We start from the raw sequence: 21,967 nt of genomic DNA, 5'->3' as shown, positions 1-21,967 counted from the left end.
AGGGATGACTGTATATCAGCAATAATTTGGCATATTACGGAAAATTGTTAAAATTTTAGTTTATAAATTCGAAAACAGCGCTTTAAATGTTTTCCATTTTATTTTATATTCTTCTTAAAGAATGGGTATTAATTTTTCTTAATTAAAAAAGATATCATATTTAACTATTTTTCATCAAACAACGCCGCCTGGGGAAAATCAGGACAAAGGTAACAAAGTAACAAACAAGTTTTTCTTCTATACCTATTCAGACTTTTGTCTTAATTTTCCCCAGTGATTTGAAGATAATTTGTAAAATATGATTGAAATGAAACATGAAATTCTTAATTTATCTTTGTTTTTTTATTATCTGGTATCACTTTATTTGGTGTCGCTGCTGTTTTTTTAAATGTTTGAAGAAATTTTTACAGCTTTTTAAGTTATGTTAAATAAATAAAGATAAATTAAAAATATTTAAAAGAGACTTATTTAATTTAAATCGCAGTGGTTAATTGAATGAATTTCATTTGAAATCCAAAGCAATACGAAGAACAACAATAAAATCAATTTTTAATTTCTTTTATGCTATCTAAAAACTGTTGTCCTTGTTAAGATTGATGGTAGATTATCACTAACTAATAGTATTGAACTTATTCTTTGATTTAAAGCATTCAAAATAAAACATATAAAACAAAAACATTGATTTTGGGGTATTTTTCAAAATTTCCCGAGATTCCGGAAATTCCCGTTTCCCGGGAAAATTAGACGCCCTTCATTTTTCGTTACTCGACTGTACACATTTTGGGACAGGAAAATTTTAAGTTCTTTTCGAAGTTCTAACCCAGAAGGGTAAATTTTTCATCTAGAGCAAAAATTATCATTTCGAAAATTTGTAATTTTTGTAACTTCGCAGAGTTATTTGATAGAGTGTTGTTGAGATGTTCTACAAAGTTGTAGAGCCAACAATTACAAAAATTATGTATAAACATAAAAAAGGTTGGTCGTCGTTGATCAGATGAGCTTGTAACTTGAACTGCTATAAGGGTAATTCTCCGCCAACTCACACAGCAGTTGCCCCGACCCCTCTTCGATTTGCGTGAAACTTTGTCCTGAGGGGTAACTTTTGTCCCTGATCACGAATCCGAGGTCCGTTTTTTGATATCTCGTGACGGAGGGGCGGTACGACCCCTTCCATTTTTAAACATGCGAAAAAAGAGGTGTTTTTCAACAATTTGCAGCCCGTAACGGTGATGAGATAGAAATTTGGTGTCAAAGGGACTTTTATGTAAAATTAGACGCCCGATTTGATGGCGTACTCAGAATTCCGAAAAAACGTATTTTTCATCGAAAAAAACACTAAATTTTTTTTAAAAATTCTCCCATTTTCCGTTACTCGACTGTAAACATTTTTGGAACATGTCATTTAAAATTTTTGATTTTAAAATTTCGTGTTTTTTCAAACTTTGCAGGGTTATTTTTTAGAGTGTAACAATGTTCTACAAAGTTGTAGAGCAGACAATTACAAAAATTTTGATATACAGACATAAGGGGTTTGCTTATAAACATCACGAGTTATCGCGATTTTACGAAAAAAAGTTTTGAAAAAGTTACTTTTTGCGTTTCTCTTTGTTTCGTCGTCGTCGTAGAGAATTACCCATAACGTGAAATCAAAAAAATAAAAAAATATAAAAATTGAAATTACAAGCCATGGTATAAAGTGTTTTAAAATGCATTTTACACCTGCCCATTTGTTTAACAATCATAAGTTTTCAAAATATCCATGTATTGAAGAGATTTTATATTTTCGCAGAAAAAAACCTTTTTGCGGTGCTGTACATTGGAATTCCACAAAAATTGAAAATATTTTTGAAAGATCTCAGACATGCTAAATATGTTTTAAAATGAGGGAAAATGCGTTTAAAATTGTTTTCAGTTGATAAGATGTTTCCTTTAAAATTTTGAAGTTTTTTGAAAAAAAATGTTTTTTTGCACCCTAATTTTTCGGAGCGATTTTGAAGGGGGGGGGGCGACATAAACTTAGAAAAATATTTGCAGCGGCCTAAATATACAACATTATGGTAGTTTTGTAGTGAAACGCAGCTCAATACTTTCTTGCTTGCACTACTTTTAAAGATGAACAACGAGGACGGAATCTACGATTCAACCATCGCAAAATCCGGCCACCGAGCCCGTCAACCATCATCATCATCAAATCCAGCCAAATTCCGTTCTCCGTTCGTTCAAGAGCCATATCAGCAGCAGCAGCAACATCCCCACCAGATAACGATAACGATACAGAAATATGGAAAACGAGCACTGCTGAGTGAATATATTGCCATTTTTGCATGCTCATCTCTTCCAGTGATTTTGGATCCACCCGCGGGGCGGCTGAAGCCCCACGGATCGTAGGAGGGATTTTTTGGGGAAGATGCAGTGTTGGAATATTTATTTATTTTGTTTGAGATTTTTAATTTTTTCATGATAAGTCTTTAGTCAAAATTTAAGCCGATTTGGTCAACGCTCTTGGCTTTATATCTAAATAAATTAAGAACTTGAATTCTGGCAACACTTCCCTTTCTTTTTGAACAAAACTCTTCGTCCTCCTCCCTCCTCTCACTAACCTTAGCTACACTACTTATTTGATGTATGATTTATTCATGTACATTATCTCAAGTACCTTTTCATATATGTGCCACTCAGCCCAGGGGGAGAGGGGGTTCGCTTCAAGGAGCCGGATCACTGAGCCATGTTCCCCAATCGAAGGGATGGGGGTCTGGATGGCGTCTTTGATGGATCTATACGCCTCTTCCACCCCCCAAAGCAAGCCACTAACAAGAAGAAACATTCCTTGGAGCTCCTTCACTGCTGCTGCTGCTGGAGAGAGCTTTCAACCGGAGATGAGCTTCACGGAAAAGCAGACGTCCTTTCTTTGCCCTCAGCCAGGAGCAGTAGCAGCAACGGCATCAGAAGAAGGATTGAACATCAACGAACGACGACAGGATCCCCGGGCGAACGAAATCGACAAAATTCCTTTTGTAGCCTGGCAGCAAATGGAATCTGCGAGGATTCGAGAGGGGGCTTCGTGGATGAAGGGGGGAAAACTGGTAACATGATGAAATTTTCAAATATTAGAATTCCAATTTTCTACTTCTAAAAGGACAGAGCAAAACGCTCCATCAAAAGCAGCAGCAGAACAGCGGGGGAAAGCTTGGAAAGCTTGACGCGTCCTTTTTCCTCGACGGCAACGACGACGACTGCAACGAGGAAGAAAAATGAGTGATGGTGCGATGATGGCGAGGAAAGGTAAGTGGAAATAATTTCATAATGTTGCCATTTTTCGAACTCGTGGGTGGATGAGGTTTCAAAGTCTGGTGAGGTAGAGAAAAAAGGAAACTGCATTTCTTTGCGTAGTAACAGTCGTACAACATAGTAAGAATAGTTAGTGGAACCAACTTCTTAAGAAATTGCATTTTATTTCAGTAGCATAATTTTTGTTGTTGTTTTGATTTACTTCTACTTCTCTTTGTCTATTATTATTTATTTTTGAAATCTTAAAACTAAAAACTAAAAACTAAAAACTAAAAACTAAAAACTAAAAACTAAAAACTAAAAACTAAAAACTAAAAACTAAAAACTAAAAACTAAAAACTAAAAACTAAAAACTAAAAACTAAAAACTAAAAACTAAAACTAAAAACTAAAAACTAAAAACTAAAAACTAAAAACTAAAAACTAAAAACTAAAAACTAAAACTAAAAACTAAAAACTAAAAACTAAAAACTAAAAACTAAAAACTAAAAACTAAAAACTAAAAACTAAAAACTAAAAACTAAAAACTAAAACTAAAAACTAAAACTAAAACTAAAAACTAAAAACTAAAACTAAAAACTAAAAACTAAAAACTAAAACTAAAAACTAAAAACTAAAACTAAAAACTAAAAACTAAAAACTAAAAACTAAAAACTAAAAACTAAAAACTAAAAACTAAAAACTAAAAACTAAAAACTAAAAACTAAAAACTAAAAACTAAAAACTAAAAACTAAAACTAAAAACTAAAAACTAAAAACTAAAAACTAAAAACTAAAAACTAAAAACTAAAAACTAAAAACTAAAAACTAAAACTAAAAACTAAAAACTAAAAACTAAAAACTAAAACTAAAAACTAAAAACTAAAAACTAAAAACTAAAAACTAAAAACTAAAACTAAAAACTAAAAACTAAAACTAAAAACTAAAAACTAAAAACTAAAAACTAAAACTAAAAACTAAAACTAAAAACTAAAACTAAAAACTAAAAACTAAAAACTAAAAACTAAAAACTAAAAACTAAAAACTAAAAACTAAAAACTAAAAACTAAAAACTAAAAACTAAAAACTAAAAACTAAAACTAAAAACTAAAAACTAAAAACTAAAAACTAAAAACTAAAAACTAAAAACTAAAAACTAAAAACTAAAAACTAAAAACTAAAAACTAAAAACTAAAAACTAAAAACTAAAAACTAAAAACTAAAACTAAAAACTAAAAACTAAAAACTAAAAACTAAAAACTAAAAACTAAAAACTAAAAACTAAAAACTAAAAACTAAAAACTAAAAACTAAAAACTAAAAACTAAAAACTAAAAACTAAAAACTAAAAACTAAAAACTAAAAACTAAAAACTAAAAACTAAAAACTAAAAACTAAAAACTAAAAACTAAAAACTAAAAACTAAAAACTAAAAACTAAAAACTAAAAACTAAAAACTAAAAACTAAAAACTAAAAACTAAAAACTAAAAACTAAAAACTAAAACTAAAAACTAAAAACTAAAAACTAAAAACTAAAAACTAAAAACTAAAACTAAAAACTAAAAACTAAAAACTAAAAACTAAAAAAAAACTAAAAACTAAAAACTAAAAACTAAAAACTAAAAACTAAAAACTAAAAACTAAAAACTAAAAACTAAAAACTAAAAACTAAAAACTAAAAACTAAAAACTAAAAACTAAAAACTAAAAACTAAAAACTAAAAACTAAAACTAAAAACTAAAAACTAAAACTAAAACTAAAAACTAAAAACTAAAAACTAAAAACTAAAAACTAAAAACTAAAACTAAAAACTAAAAACTAAAAACTAAAAACTAAAACTAAAAACTAAAAACTAAAAACTAAAACTAAAAACTAAAAACTAAAAACTAAAAACTAAAAACTAAAAACTAAAAACTAAAAACTAAAAACTAAAAACTAAAAACTAAAACTAAAAACTAAAAACTAAAAACTAAAACTAAAAACTAAAAACTAAAAACTAAAACTAAAAACTAAAAACTAAAAACTAAAAACTAAAAACTAAAAACTAAAAACTAAAAACTAAAAACTAAAAACTAAAACTAAAAACTAAAACTAAAAACTAAAACTAAAAACTAAAAACTAAAAACTAAAAACTAAAAACTAAAAACTAAAAACTAAAAACTAAAAACTAAAAACTAAAACTAAAAACTAAAAACTAAAAACTAAAAACTAAAAACTAAAAACTAAAAACTAAAAACTAAAAACTAAAAACTAAAAACTAAAAACTAAAACTAAAACTAAAAACTAAAAACTAAAAACTAAAAACTAAAAACTAAAAACTAAAACTAAAAACTAAAAACTAAAAACTAAAAACTAAAAACTAAAAACTAAAAACTAAAAACTAAAAACTAAAAACTAAAACTAAAAACTAAAAACTAAAAACTAAAAACTAAAAACTAAAAACTAAAAACTAAAAACTAAAACTAAAAACTAAAAACTAAAACTAAAAACTAAAAACTAAAACTAAAAACTAAAACTAAAACTAAAAACTAAAAACTAAAAACTAAAAACTAAAAACTAAAAACTAAAAACTAAAACTAAAACTAAAAACTAAAAACTAAAAACTAAAAACTAAAAACTAAAAACTAAAACTAAAAACTAAAAACTAAAACTAAAACTAAAAACTAAAAACTAAAAACTAAAAACTAAAAACTAAAAACTAAAAACTAAAACTAAAAACTAAAAACTAAAAACTAAAAACTAAAAACTAAAAAAACTAAAAACTAAAAACTAAAACTAAAAACTAAAACTAAAACTAAAAACTAAAAACTAAAAACTAAAAACTAAAAACTAAAACTAAAAACTAAAAACTAAAAACTAAAAACTAAAACTAAAAACTAAAAACTAAAAACTAAAAACTAAAAACTAAAAACTAAAAACTAAAAACTAAAAACTAAAAACTAAAAACTAAAAACTAAAAACTAAAACTAAAAACTAAAAACTAAAAACTAAAAACTAAAAACTAAAAACTAAAAACTAAAAACTAAAACTAAAAACTAAAAACTAAAACTAAAAACTAAAACTAAAAACTAAAAACTAAAAACTAAAAACTAAAAACTAAAAACTAAAAACTAAAAACTAAAAACTAAAACTAAAAACTAAAACTAAAAACTAAAAACTAAAAACTAAAACTAAAAACTAAAAACTAAAAACTAAAAACTAAACTAAAAACTAAAACTAAAAACTAAAACTAAAAACTAAAAACTAAAAACTAAAACTAAAAACTAAAAACTAAAAACTAAAACTAAAAACTAAAAACTAAAAACTAAAAACTAAAACTAAAACTAAAACTAAAAACTAAAAACTAAAAACTAAAAACTAAAACTAAAAACTAAAACTAAAAAAACTAAAAACTAAAAACTAAAAACTAAAAACTAAAAACTAAAAACTAAAAACTAAAAACTAAAAACTAAAAACTAAAAACTAAAAACTAAAAACTAAAAACTAAAAACTAAAAACTAAAAACTAAAAACTAAAACTAAAAACTAAAAACTAAAAACTAAAACTAAAAACTAAAAACTAAAAACTAAAAACTAAAAACTAAAAACTAAAAACTAAAAACTAAAAACTAAAAACTAAAAACTAAAACTAAAAACTAAAACTAAAAACTAAAAACTAAAAACTAAAAACTAAAAACTAAAAACTAAAAACTAAAAACTAAAACTAAAACTAAAAACTAAAACTAAAAACTAAAAACTAAAAACTAAAAACTAAAAACTAAAAACTAAAAACTAAAAACTAAAAACTAAAAACTAAAAACTAAAAACTAAAAACTAAAAACTAAAAACTAAAAACTAAAAACTAAAAACTAAAAACTAAAACTAAAACTAAAAACTAAAACTAAAACTAAAAACTAAAAACTAAAAACTAAAAACTAAAAACTAAAAACTAAAAACTAAAAACTAAAAACTAAAAACTAAAAACTAAAAACTAAAAACTAAAAACTAAAACTAAAACTAAAAACTAAAAACTAAAAACTAAAAACTAAAAACTAAAACTAAAAAACTAAAACTAAAAACTAAAAACTAAAAACTAAAACTAAAAACTAAAAACTAAAAACTAAAAACTAAAACTAAAAACTAAAAACTAAAAACTAAAAACTAAAAACTAAAAACTAAAAACTAAAAACTAAAAACTAAAAACTAAAACTAAAAACTAAAAACTAAAAACTAAAAACTAAAAACTAAAAACTAAAAACTAAAACTAAAAACTAAAAACTAAAAACTAAAAACTAAAAACTAAAAACTAAAACTAAAAACTAAAAACTAAAAACTAAAAACTAAAACTAAAAACTAAAAACTAAAACTAAAAACTAAAACTAAAACTAAAAACTAAAAACTAAAAACTAAACTAAAAACTAAAAACTAAAAACTAAAAACTAAAACTAAAAACTAAAAACTAAAAACTAAAAACTAAAAACTAAAAACTAAAAACTAAAAACTAAAAACTAAACTAAACTAAAAACTAAAACTAAAAACTAAAACTAAAAACTAAAAACTAAAAACTAAAAACTAAAAACTAAAACTAAAAACTAAAACTAAAAACTAAAACTAAAACTAAAAACTAAAAACTAAAACTAAAAACTAAAAACTAAAAACTAAAAACTAAAACTAAAAACTAAAAACTAAAAACTAAAAACTAAAAACTAAAACTAAAACTAAAAACTAAAAACTAAAAACTAAAACTAAAAACTAAAAACTAAAAACTAAAAACTAAAAACTAAAACTAAAAACTAAAAACTAAAAACTAAAAACTAAAACTAAAACTAAAACTAAAAACTAAAAACTAAAAACTAAAAACTAAAAACTAAAACTAAAAACTAAAAACTAAAAACTAAAAACTAAAACTAAAAACTAAAAACTAAAACTAAAACTAAAAACTAAACTAAAAACTAAAAACTAAAAACTAAAAACTAAAAACTAAAAACTAAAAACTAAAAACTAAAAACTAAAAACTAAAAACTAAAAACTAAAAACTAAAAACTAAAAACTAAAAACTAAAAACTAAAAACTAAAAACTAAAAACTAAAAACAAAAAACAAAAAACAAAAAACTAAAAAAGTAGAAACTCGAATCTTGAATTTTGAATCTTGAATCTTGAATCTTGAATCTTGAATCTTGAATCTTGAATCTTGAATCTTGAATCTTGAATCTTGAATCTTGAATCTTGAATCTTGAATCTTGAATCTTGAATCTTGAATCTTGAATCTTGAATCTTGAATCTTGAATCTTGAATCTTGAATCTTGAATCTTGAATCTTGAATCTTGAATCTTGAATCTTGAATCTTGAATCTTGAATCTTGAATCTTGAATCTTGAATCTTGAATCACGAATCTTGAATCACGAATCTCGATACTCGAAAATTGAAACTCGAAACTCGAAAATTATCGAAATCATTAAAATTGCTGGTTATTTTTTTTAGTTTTAGATATGTCTTTTTTTTCATTTCTGGTTGTTTTTTTTTTTTTTGTAATTCGGATTCTTTTTTTTATATTCGTTTTATTAGTTGTAGTTCCTTTAAACCATATGCTCTTTTCAATGAATACTTTATGTCATCTTATGCTACTTTTTTAATTTCTTAAAAAAAATGTCTTTCTGACTCTTCACAGTTGCTTAGTCTGTTCTGTTTTTTTCTTAGTGTTGTTTGATTGGTGGAGTTTTTTTTTTGTCTTTTTTCTGAATTATTTGAAGTTTTAGTGACTGTTTTTTGTGTTACGTAAAATCTTTGAGCTATTTTGCTAAACTCTCGCATCCGACTGAAGGCGAGGGAAAGTAAAAAATAATAATTTCTTTTCTTTATTTCTGTATAGTTTTTGTTTCTTTTTCTTTCTGTTATTTGTTTGTTTATTATTTATATTTGTTTTTCTGTGTTTTTTGAAATACTTTTCTCGTTCGACGAGTTTTTTTTCTGTTGTCTTTTGCATTTGTTATGCATTTTTTTATTTTTTTTTTTATTAAAATTCCAGTTGTTAGTTTTGATTTTTATGTAACGCTTATAAGGCTGGTACAAATGTTTTTAAAAGTTTTTGTCACCCCCCCTTCAAAATTGGCCCGAAAAATCAGGGGGCAAAAAAAAAATTTTTACTATAAACTTCAAAATTTCAATGAAAATTCAAGGGCAACTAGCTGAAATCAAATTAAAATACATTCTCCTGCGTTTAAAATCATTTTTAGCATGTTTGGGTTTATTAAAAAATCTTAAGATTTTTTGAAAATTTTCGATGCAAAATCTTTTTTTTTCGATACAATTTTTGTTTTTGTCAGATCTTAGATTTTTTGAAAACTAATGATTGCAAAACAACTGAACTAGTGTAAAATGCATTTTAAAACACTTTTTTCATTTAAATGTGAAGACTATGGCTTGTTATTTAAATTTTTATATTTTTTTATTTTTTTGCCCCCCCAGGGCCGAGGGACAAAAACTTTTTTAAATATTTGCATCGGCCTAATAAATCGGGTTTTCCTGATTATGCTTTGGAAATTAATGTTAAGTTATTTTTTCATTTTATCTTTTCATGTTTTATTCTAGTTTTGAGATTCTCATTGAAACCCTTGGCTCAAAATGTTGTAATTCCTTTCAACCTCAATAAAACCCACTCAAATTAAATACCCAAACCAACACCATCCCACCCATTCTTGCAGACAGCATTCTTCCCGCGTGTCGTTTTACATAATGAGTGCGGCTCCCTCTTCTTCAAACACAGACACAGCCATCAGCTTCTGATTTTCATTTTCATTATCCTTGAAACGTCACCCGCCAGCCCAAGGACGCGACTCGGAAAGAGAAAAGACCGGCAAGGGCGACGACGGTGAATGAAAAGTTTTTCCGCGAGGAAAATTACGTTCCACTCCTCCTTCGTTCGTTCAGCTTCTCTTTTTTTTCTAGGTCAAGTTTAATTTCTCCCGTTTTCTTCATTAGTCGACGACGTCATCGTCGTCGTCTGGGACGTTGTCGTCCCTCCGGCGGCAACGACGACGTCGTTGATGAGAGTGGAAATGGTGTTTGTTTTTCCTGTTGCTTTCGTTTGCTCGGTAGGAGGATGGTTTTCTGCTTGTGGAAATGCGACGGTTTTTCTTTTAATTTTTTTCGAGGAGGAATTCAGGACTTTAAATGAGAACTTATTTAAAATGCTCCAATTTTTTTCCAATGTCAGAAAAAAATCACTTTCACTACCCTGTTTTTCAACAATTTTGTTTTTTGAGTGCCATTTCAACTTGAAACTTTCTCCTTTGCTCCGAGGACTCGCGAACTTGGCACAGCTTCTTTTCAACCACCTTCTTCCAATTCATTCATTGCACTTTTTCTTAACACTATGAATAAATACAGGTTCGCGGGACCGTTCTTACTTCTTCCTTTCGCATTCAACACTCATTCATTCCAAGTTGTATCCTGTGGCTGTGTGTAAATGGGGTGACTTTATCATCTCGTTGTGGTTCAAGTCCTCATTTTAGTTGGGTTTCTTTAACTGGTTTAGCCTTCCTTTCCTGTTTGTTTGGTTCGAGTTTCAAGTTTAAATTAGGTTGAGCTGAAATGAAGTCAGTGATGGCATTTTTGGTGGTTTGGAATTAATCGGAATCAGGTGAAGCTGGTAGAGTGTTGATATTTTTCATTTAGTAGGTTTTACAGAATTGTTGACAGATATTCATTCAATTTTATGAAGTTTTATATGTCGGTTGATAGGATTTTTCACATCTCCCGGAGTTGTCCCCAAGTGGCCACCCGTAACCTGCGCTTTCATTTGAGACTAAGAAAACAAGATTGTTGGCTAATCGTGAAAGTTATAAAGTGATTTTTATTAATTAGAAATGAAAATTAAGTCTGACCTACTGGGTTTTTATTTTATTTTAATGATGTTCCATATTTTTTGTTATCCTTTAGTCAAAAATAAGTCTTTTATTCTAGGAAGACAATACCATTATACATCAATTTATTTTAAATTTACATGTACGTATCTAATGTTTCCACCATCAATTTTAAGACGAAAACCTTTGCACAGCCCAAAAAAATATGAAAACCTTACAAAGTAAAAGATGGCACATGTCCTGCCACCCACTCCCCAATTCTCCCACCAGCCAAGTAAGTTCTATGTAAATTTGAGCGTTCGTTGCCTGGCACCGGGAAATAGCAAAATTTCACCGAGGTATGCAAATTTTTATTTCCATTTCCAGCGAAAGCGTGCGTCGTCGTCGTCGTCCCAATCGACATTTTTTATTCGATTTTGACAGCAACAAAAAATATATGCAAAATTGTGTGTATCCATGCGGGTATGGCTTAGGCAAAAAAAAGAAATCCTTTTGAGAACGCAAGAAAAAAGATGATGGAACGCTCCACCAGCGAACCATCGCAGAGAAAGGATTTTATTATGCTACACACACACACACACACACACATACACACCCTCCCCCACCGAATATTTCTTCAAAACCCATCATCATCTTCCACATAAGCGGAATGGGGGTGCTTTCTAATATTTTCCTGTCGTCGCCCTCCTCCCGGCCACCCACATCCGTTTCCGATACGGAAAAAAAAGTAGAGGGAGGGGGATGGCTCTCAAAATCATACATAATTTTAAATTCAAATCTAACTCCCAAAGGTAGGTTATTCTTTGCTGCGCTGTCGCTGGTAAGACACCACACACCGTGTATCACATACAGAAGCGTCGCAACTCGGGGACTTGGGCACAAATAAAGACGCGCTTCGAGAAGGAACTGTAGGGAATGCTGGGTTGTACTTTGAACAATATGGAATTTCTAAACAAGTGCAACTTTAGAAATCTGAGTAAAGAAAATTCATATCTTGAAGGTGGTTGTTTTATTTGGGCTTTTTTTCATCCGAATGGAGATCAATCGTCATTAGTCTTTTTAAGGAATTGTTCATCAATTTAAAAAAAAATTGTAGGGTAAACGCAGTTATCTTTGTAAAACTGATACACATAAGAAAGTATCGTGCAAGCATAAGTTTACCAAAAATCATAGTTTAGCAAAAGAAAAGAAAATACTGTGGTCTTCGGGATTTATTACCAATAACTAGTTACTATTAAGAGTTTAATCAGACTTCATTAGAAGAACTCAATCGTTTGGAGTCCAAACTTTAGACTAATAACAAAAAAAAACCTTTACGAAAACCAGCTCACTCAGTTTGGAACATTGCAACATTTTTAAAGACATAATATCTTACATTACTTAATTGAATATATACAGCCATTCCACGTCAAACAGGAAGTTTCCAAATCAAAAGTGCTCCGATTTGGCTCAAATTTGGAGTGGGAGTTCCTTGGCCCAAATAATTAGACCCGTATTTTTTTGTTGGCGATTAGGGTGGTCCAAATCCGAAATAGGGTGGTCCAAAAAATGGCATTTTTCGTCGATTTTCGCAAAAACCACAATTTTCAAAAAATCATATCTCCGGAACGGCTGAACCAATTTTAGAGCGCCACAATTCAAAAGAAAGGTTATAAGTTGGGCTTTTAAGCAAAAATATGTTGAGGTCCAAAAAAACTAGCTGAATATTTGAAAAGGTCCTATGAAAACTTCATTTGCCGATTTCAAGGTCACGGGACCAAAGAGCCCATGTCTGAAAATATTTTTCCCTGATTCCTTGTAATATTTTACAAAACATATCAAAAATTTGCGGATATCCATTAACATGTTTCGGAGATATGATTTTTTTAACATAAAAACTGGGGTTTTCGACACGCCGCGCGCAAAAACCGGAAAATGACGAAATCGGCAAAAAATCATTTTTTTCACTAAAACTGCGATAACTTTAAAATTTCAGCAATAACCTATACATGTCTGGGTACCAACATTTTCATAATTAAAAGACGCAACTTTTGGTACCCAGACATGTATAGGTCATCGCTGAAATTTTAAAGTTATCGCAGTTTTAGTTAAAAAAGTTGATTTTTTGCCGATTTCGTCATTTTACGGTTTTTGCGCGCGGCGTGTCGAAAAACCTAGTTTTTTATGTTTAAAAAATCATATCTCCGAAACATGTTAATGGATATCCGCAAATTTTTGATATGTTTTGTAAAATATTACAAGGAATCAGGGAAAAATATTTTCAGACATGGGCTCTTTGGTCCCGTGACCTTGAAATCGGCAAATGAAGTTTTCATAGGACCTTTTCAAATATTCAGCTAGTTTTTTTAACCTCAACATATTTTTGCTTAAAAGCCCAACTTATAACCTTTCTTTTGAATTGTGGCGCTCTAAAATTGGTTCAGCCGTTCCGGAGATATGATTTTTTGAAAATTGTGGTTTTCGCGAAAATCGACGAAAAATGCCATTTTTTGGACCACCCTATTTCGGATAGGACCACCCTAATCGCCAAACAAAAAATACGGGTCTAATTATTTGGGCTAAGGAACTCCCACTCCAAATTTGAGCCAAATCGGAGCACTTTTGATTTGGAGACTTCCTGTTTGACGTGGAATGGCTGTATAAATAAAATAAGTGACAAAACCTTACATAGAACTTCAAATTTCCCAAGATGAGCAAAATTAAAAAAAAAAAAAACATAAAAAAAGATAAACAAAAGCATTCTGATACTCAGTTGTAAAATTACGTTTTTGCATTCCTCACTGAGGTATACGAGCAATTCTCTACGAAATCGGCCTTTTTTCTTCATTTTTAATTTTTTTACAATTTTTAATCCAGCTGAAACTTTTTTGGTGCCTTCAGATATGCCCAAAGAAGCCATTTTGCATCATTAGTTTGTACATATAATATTTCATACAAATTTGGCAGCTGTCCATACAAAAATGATGTATGAAAATTCAAAAATCTGTATCTTTAGAAAGATTTTTTTGATCGATTTGGTGTCTTCGAGAAGCTGTAGGTATGGATATGGGCTACACTGAAAAAAAAATGATACACGGTAAAAATTTTTTGGTAACACAAACACTATTTTTAATTTTTTTTTTTTGATATGTTTTAGAGGATAAAATGCCAACTTTTCAGAAATTTCCATGTTGTGCAAAAAATCTTTGAGCGAGTTATGATTTTGTGAATTAATACTAATTTAAAAAAATCGAAAAATTGGTCGTAACATTTTAAAAGGGCGTAATATTGAATGTTTGGCCCTTTTGAAATGTTAGTCTTGATTTGAAAATTTTGAAAATGGGTAATTCTCCGCCAACTCACACAGCAGTTGCCCCGACCCCTCTTCGATTTGCGTAAAACTTTGTCCTAAGGGGTAACTTTTGTCCCTGATCACGAATCCGAGGTCCGTTTTTTTTATATCTCGTGACGGAGGGGCGGTACGACCCCTTCCATTTTTGAACATGCGAAAAAAGAGGCGTTTTTCAATAATTTGCAGCCTGAAACCGTGATGAGATAGAAATTTGGTGTCAAAAGGACTTTTATGTAAAATTAGACGCCCAATTTGATGGCGTACTCAGAATTCCGAAAACGTATTTTCATCGAAAAACACTAAAAAGTTTTAAATTCTCCCATTTTCCGTTACTCGACTGTAAAATTTTTGGAACATGTCATTTTATGGGAAATTGTATTTCGAATCTACATTGTCCCAGAAGGGTCATTTTTTATTTAGAACAAAATTTTTCATTTTAAAATTTCGTGTTTTTCTAACTTTGCAGGGTTATTTTTAGAGTGTAACAATGTTCTACAAAGTTGTAGAGCAGACAATTAAAAAAATTGATATATAGACATAGGGTTTATAACATCACGAGTTATCGCGATTTTACGAAAAAAAGTTTTGAAAAAGTTACTTTTTGCGTTTTTCTTCGTTTCGTCGTCCGTGTCTATCGCGGGTGACCATGGACGGCCATGATCGATGACGACCAACTTTTTCAAAACTTTTTTTTCGTAAAATCACGATAACTCGTGATGTTTATAAGCAAACCCCTTATGTCTATATATCAAAATTTTTGTAATTGTCTGCTCTACAACTTTGTAGAACATTGTTACACTCTAAAAAATAACCCTGCAAAGTTAGAAAAAACACGAAATTTTAAAATGAAAAATTTTGTTCTAAATAAAAAAAATGACCCTTCTGGGACAATGTAGATTCGAAAAGTACATTAAATTTCCCATAAAATGACATGTTCCACCAAAATTTTTTACAGTCGAGTAACGGAAAATGGGAGAATTTTTAAAACTTTTTTAGTGTTTTTTCGATGAAAAATACGTTTATTCGGAATTCTGAGTACGCCATCAAATCGGGCGTCTAATTTTACATAAAAGTCCCTTTGACACCAAATTTCTATCTCATCACCATTTCAGGCTGCAAATTATTGAAAACACCTCTTTTTCACATGTTCAAAATGGAAGGGGTCACCGCCCTCCGTCACGAGATATCAAAAAACGGACCTCGGATTCGTGATCAGGGACAAAAGTTACCCCTTAGGACAAAGTTTCACGCAAATCGAAGAGGGGTCGGGGCAACTTTTCCCGATTTCGTGTGAGTTGGTAGAGAATTACCCAAATATTGTTTTCGAAAAGATCGGAAAATTTCACAAATGTTTCATCTTTTAACATTGAAAATCGGACCATTAGTTGCTGAGATATCGAAACTGAAAAATGGTGGGTTGTTTGGGTGAGACTTAGAAAACATCAATTTTCTTGTTTTTAAACCTTTGCATTGCAATATCTCAGCAACTATGGGTCGTATCAACAAAGTCCGAAGAAGCAAAATATAGAGAATTTTCTCAGCTTTTCAAAAAAAATTTAATAAAAGTGTGCAAACATGTGCACTAATTTTAAAAAATTAAAAGCTGCGACTATTTTCAAAAACGTCACCTTAATATGGATTTAACTTGAAAACGGTGCACTTTATCAAAATTTCACTAAAGTATTTTTTGATTTCAAATTTGATTTTACATCGAAAAATGAAGTTGAAAAAATTTTGCGACCAAATTTCGATTTTTTTTAAAAAACAGTATTGATTCAAAAATTCATAACTCGCTCAATGATTTTTTGCAAAACCTGGAAATTTCGGAAAAGTTGGCATTTTATCCTCTAAAACATATCAAAAAATAAAAAAAAATAAAAATAGTGTTTTTTGGCAAATCAAGTTTTAGTGATAAAAAGTTAAATAAAAAATCAACAATTTTTTTTACCGTGCATCATTTTTTTCCAGGGTAGTCCGTATCCCTACCTACAACTTTGCCTAAGACACCAAATCGATCAAAATATTCCATCAAAAGATACAGATTTTTGAATTTTCATACATCATTTTTGTATGGACAGCTGCCAAATTTGTATGGAAAATTATATGGACAAACTAATGATGCAGAGTCGTGTGGTGTTCGTGGGGGAGATCAGTAGGCGAATCGAAGTGCGAGAATCCGCGAGAAAGTGCTAGAAGATTCTTGATTTTATTGATAGAAGGCTTCGCGTCGTCATGTATATATTGTCTTTCTGTTGTTGAGCCGGTTATTCGCGGTCCGGACTGGGTAAATTCGTGGTGAAGTTTGTTACAAAGAAGTCGTACGCGAAGAATTTCATGAAATCGATTGAAACAGTTCAACATTTCGTTTTGAAAGCCCTTCCCTTAGCTACGTGGCTCGGAAGGCACGCCGACGGTAAGAAGCTAAAAAAAAATTACGGGATTTAGTATATAATTGAGTCCTTCTCATAGCGTCGAAACTCGGAAGGCAACAATTATGTTTCACTTTCTGGTCATATCATCTACCAATAATGAATCCGGATCTATTTTAAATTGTACGTCACCGAATAATGCGTTGATTCAAATTTCATTTCGTTTTGAAAGCCCATCCCAAAGCATCGTTGCTCGAATGGCACGCCGGCGGTAAGAAGTAAAAATATCCGCGATATTAAGTCCTTCTCATAGCGTCGTAGCTCCGAAGGCAACGATTATGTTTCACTTTCTGGTCATATCATCTACCAAGATGAATCCTGATCTTTCCTTTCCTTCCCCTACTAACACAATTCCCCCACTTCCCATGATGCTTGAAGGAGATGCTGTGGATTCAACGGTCTCATGCGGTGTCAACAGGTATAGAGCGACAAACTCTGTGTCTGATGAGTCTGCAACTTCAACTATCGGACTAACATTCCTACCTTTGTTGAACTGCATCTCCTTGGGGGGGCGCCGGTATTGACATAAAGCAGAGATCTTCAGGGGTTATACAGTGAGGATGATTAGCTCCCACTACTCATCTGTTGGTTCATTGTGTAACTTCAGCTGATTCGTCAATAACGGAGTAGCAGCTCAATGGCAGTCAACCATGCTCATGCTCATGCTCTCAAAATTATATGGACAAACTAATGATGCAAAATGGCTTATTTGTGGCATACCGAAGGCACCAAAAAAGTTTCAGTCGGATTAAAAAATACAAAAAAAAAAACGAATGACCGAAATCCTAGAGAACTGCTCATTTGAGCTTGCTTCAAAAACTGTTATAAAATGTAACATTTTCTGCAGCAAATTCACTATTGCAGATTTTGATATATATTTTCCTGTGGATGTTCCCCGTGTAGAGCCCTAAGACAAAGCTATGTCCCTAAGATAAAGTTATGTTGTGGATATTTTTAATTTTAAACAAAACCATATTTGACTCTTCAAAACATCAATATCATTTTTGATATTGGATTGAATATTACCATCATTTTTTCACTGCTCGAAATCCTGACTCTCTAATCTCCCTTTTTCGCGCGAATCTCACCTTTGTAGTTCCACAAGAAACACAGACCGTCTTCCTTGCCCTCCTCATTTCAATTCCCGCGTATTTCTCGTTCGGTTTTTTTTCTTTTTTGAATATGTGTGACTGCCAGCATTCTTCACATCCCACCAGGACACCGGGAATAAATTCAAATTCTCATTTCGTCGTCGTCGCACACACACGTGCAAAAAATGCTGATTGGAATATTCCTTCGATACGCATTTGCATATTTTGTGTCACCGGAGTGCTTTCTTGGTATGTGCTTGTTAGAAAGAAAAAAAACGGCCAGGAAGCGCGGAAGTGACGAAAAAAAAGGGGTGCGTCACACCGTCAACGCGGAAGGGGATGAAATTTCCAGAGGGAAAAAAAGCATAAACATTTTGATAATACCCCTTCTTCTGGTGACAGATGAACGCGGGCGGAAGAGGAAGCTGGAAAAGTGGGAAGAAGACAAGGAAGAAGAAGATTTTTTTTTGCAATGAAAGAAAGTGAGGAAAATTGCGATTTTTTGGGCTCGTTTTTGGAACATTTTGCGGGGGCTGGTTGTCGTTATACAAAATGGAATACACGATGGGAAAAGTGAAAAAATATTACGTTTCACTAGATTTATGAGCAATACACGCACACGTGGTTTACCGGTTGCCGTGGATTTTTGAGAGCAATTGTGGGATGGGATTGGAATCTCTCATTGCACGGAAAGGAGTTCAATCTAAAATTTACCAAATTATACTACTTGGCTTCGAATCGAAGAAGAACTAATTTTGCAGTTGAATCAGCTGACATTTTTGGATAAATTTAATAATTTGGAATATAGTGCTCATATGCAAATCAGAACTGACAGCCGAAATCTGAGTGACAGAAAATAATCCTGCCACAAATAGAGGTTTTTCAGCCAAATTTGCATGTTTAAATGTCATTAGAAAGGAACTTTAATGTTCTTTTTGAATCTGCAATTATTGCCCAAAAGGGTATTCTGTTTCAAATAAAAAAAATCATTCTAAAATATTGTGTGTTATGTAGCTTTGCAGCGTTATTTTGAAGGATTGTTAAAACATGAAAAATGCGTTTTACGTTTAACACTATTTACAATACGAAGAATAATACGTTTTTTTTAAGAATTTGTTCACGCTATCGAAACGGGTGTTCAAATTTACACACAGAGATTTCATTCTCTTCACATTTTTGAGCCACAAATCATTAGAAAACTTGTCTTTGTAAAAAACCCGCCCATTGTCACGAGATATAAAAAAGTTGACCTCATATTTGGCGTCATCAATAAAGTAGGTCATGCAAAGAGCGGACGTACTTTATGGATGGCGCCTTTAAGGTTTTTTTTATAATTTTGTTTAGTATTTTAGGCTTTAAAAGTTATTTTTGCAGTTCCGCTGTGAAACTAACAACTTTTCCTGTCCTTCTGGAGAAACGAAACTGCCAACTTTTCTCTACCAAAAATAACAGAATGAAAAATGAATACCTTTCAATACCAGTGCTGAAATGGATGCTGAAAAGTTGAACTTTTCAACACTTGTATCGAAAAGTAACATTTTTCAATATATTTTTTTGTGTCGAACGTTATATTGACTAAACACATGGATGATAAAAATTTAATTCAAATAGCGTTTTTCGGAATAACAAAAAATGTTGTAAACAACTTGTTGCAAAACATGTTTTTTTTTCAGCACTCGTCGTATTTATCCAACTCGGTTAATGATAAATGTATGACTCGGGCTGAAAAAATCTGCTTTTTTCAACTTGTTGCATGAACTACTATTTAAGTATTTAAAATGAATTTAAAGTATTCATAGTATTAAAAGTATTAGGAGCATTCAAGAAGAACTATTTTAATGATTTTAAAGATTTATAAGTATCTTAAGCATTTCAAGTATTTCAAGTATTTAGAGTTTTTTTTAGTATTTTAAGTGTTTCAAGTATATGAAGTATTTTAAGTATTTTAAGTTTTTTAAAAGTATTTTAAGTATTTTAAGTATTTTAAGTATTTTAAGTATTTTAAGTATTTTAAGTATTTTAAGTATTTTAAGTATTTTAAGTATTTTAAGTATTTTAAGTATATTAATTATTTTAAGTATTTTAAGTTTTAAGTTTTTTTTAAAGTATTTTAAGTATTTTAAGTATTTTAAGTATTTTAAGTATTTTAAGTATTTTAAGTATTTTAAGTATTATAAGTATTTTAATTTTTTAAGTTTTTTAAAAGTATTTTAAGTATTTTAAGTATTTTAAGTATTTTAAGTTTTTTAAGTTTTTTAAGTATTTTATGTATTTTAAGTTATTTTAGTATATTAAGTATTTTAAGTTTTTAATTATTTTTAGTTTTTTAAATATTTCAATTATTTTAACTATTTTAAGTAATTTATGTATTTTAAGTATTTTAAGTAATTTATGTATTTTAAGTTTTTTAAGTATTTTAAGTATTTTAAGTATTTTAAGTATTTTAAGTATTTTAAGTATTTTAAGTATTTTAAGTATTTTAAGTATTTTAAGTATTTTAAGTATTTTAAGTATTTTAAGTATTTTAAGTATTTTAAGTATTTTAAGTATTTTAAGTATTTTAAGTATTTTAAGTATTTTAAGTATTTTAAGTATTTTAAGTATTTTAAGTATTTTAAGTTTTTAAGTATTTTAAGTATTTTAAGTATTTTAAGTATTTTAAGTATTTTAAGTATTTTAAGTATTTTAAGTATTTTAAGTATTTTAAGTATTTTAAGTATTTTAAGTATTTTAAGTATTTTAAGTATTTTAAGTATTTTAAGTATTTTCAGTATTTTAAGTATTTTAAGTATTTTAAGTATTTTAAGTATTTTAAGTATTTTATTTTAAGTATTTTAAGTATTTTAAGTATTTTAAGTATTTTAAGTATTTTAAGTATTTTAAGTATTTTAAGTATTTTACATTTTAATATTTTAAGTATTTTAAGTATTTTAAGTATTTTAAGTATTTTAATTATTTTAAGTATTTTAGGTATTTTAAGTATTTTAAGTATTTTAAGTATTTTAAGTATTTTAAGTATTTTAAGTATTTTAAGTATTTTATGTATTTTTAGTATTTTTAGTATTTTAAGTATTTTATGTATTTTAAGTATTTTAAGTATTTTAAGTATTTTAAGTATTTTAAGTATTTTAAGTATTTTAAGTATTTTAAGTATTTTAAGTATTTTAAGTATTTTAAGTATTTTAAGTATTTTAAGTATTTTAAGTATTTTAACCCGTATAGGCCTGGGTGAAATTGGAATCACTAAAATGGCCATAACTCAGCGAAAACTCAACCAATTTGCATACTTCTTTATTAGTTGGACTCGTTAGAATGTCTATTTTCCGAAAATGACCCGCAGAACCCGGAAATGTTCCGGTGGCCGGAGATATTCCGGTGGGTCACTGGGTCAAACAGGGTCAAAAATGGCCATTTTGGGTCCCGCACTATTTTGTTGATAGAAATCTTGGAAAAAACACATTTTTTCATGTTACGATCTTTGTTCTACCAACAGACAATACTGACCAATGATTTTGCACCTCCGGGGATGTTCCGGATTGAACGGGCAGGTTCCCTACCCCGGGGGAACCGGTCAAGGGACGGTCAGAAATAAAACTATTTCTATCATGGCAATATGGGTGTCAAAGTTCATCATTTTCAAAATCAAGCTCATCTTTGATCCCCAAAACCACTTTTGGACCGATCTGGCCACTTTGGGACCGGTTCCCGGTACTCCAGTGAAATCCGGAATATGGCAAATTACGGGATTATTTCTGAACAATTTTTGACAGGGCAATATGGGTGTCAAAGTTCATCATTTTCAAAATTTAGCTCGTCCATGATCCCCAGAACCACTTTTGGATCGATCTGGCCACTTTGGGACCGGTTCCCGGTACTCCGGTGGAACCCGGATTATGGAAAATTACGGGATTATTCCTGAATAATTTTTGACAGGGCAATATGGATGTCAATGTTCATCATTTTCATAATTTAGCTCATTTATGATCCCCAAAACCACTTTTGGACCGAT

General features: G+C 29.4%; 1 protein-coding gene across 2 annotated transcripts; it reads left to right on the top strand.

Moving 5' to 3' along the window:
- The first annotated feature begins 2,516 nt into the window (after positions 1-2,516).
- Positions 2,517-3,428, top strand: LOC119769944. 2 transcript variants are annotated; one of them, XM_038263823.1, is made up of 2 exons: positions 2,517-3,083; positions 3,142-3,428. In XM_038263823.1, the coding sequence occupies exons 1-2, from the start codon at positions 2,622-2,624 to the stop codon at positions 3,253-3,255; spliced, it is 576 nt and encodes a 191-aa protein (XP_038119751.1). In that variant the 5' UTR covers positions 2,517-2,621; the 3' UTR covers positions 3,256-3,428. The 2 variants fall into 2 exon arrangements, with proteins under 2 accessions (XP_038119751.1, XP_038119752.1); XM_038263824.1 differs by having other exon boundaries at positions 3,137-3,428.
- Positions 3,429-21,967: the final 18,539 nt, after the last annotated feature.

Source organism: Culex quinquefasciatus, chromosome 3 (genome assembly GCF_015732765.1).
Source record: "Culex quinquefasciatus strain JHB chromosome 3, VPISU_Cqui_1.0_pri_paternal, whole genome shotgun sequence".
Classification (NCBI taxonomy): domain Eukaryota; kingdom Metazoa; phylum Arthropoda; class Insecta; order Diptera; family Culicidae; genus Culex; species Culex quinquefasciatus.
The sequence above is the reverse complement of the archived record's forward strand: the minus strand, read 5'-3'. Positions and strand labels throughout refer to the sequence as shown.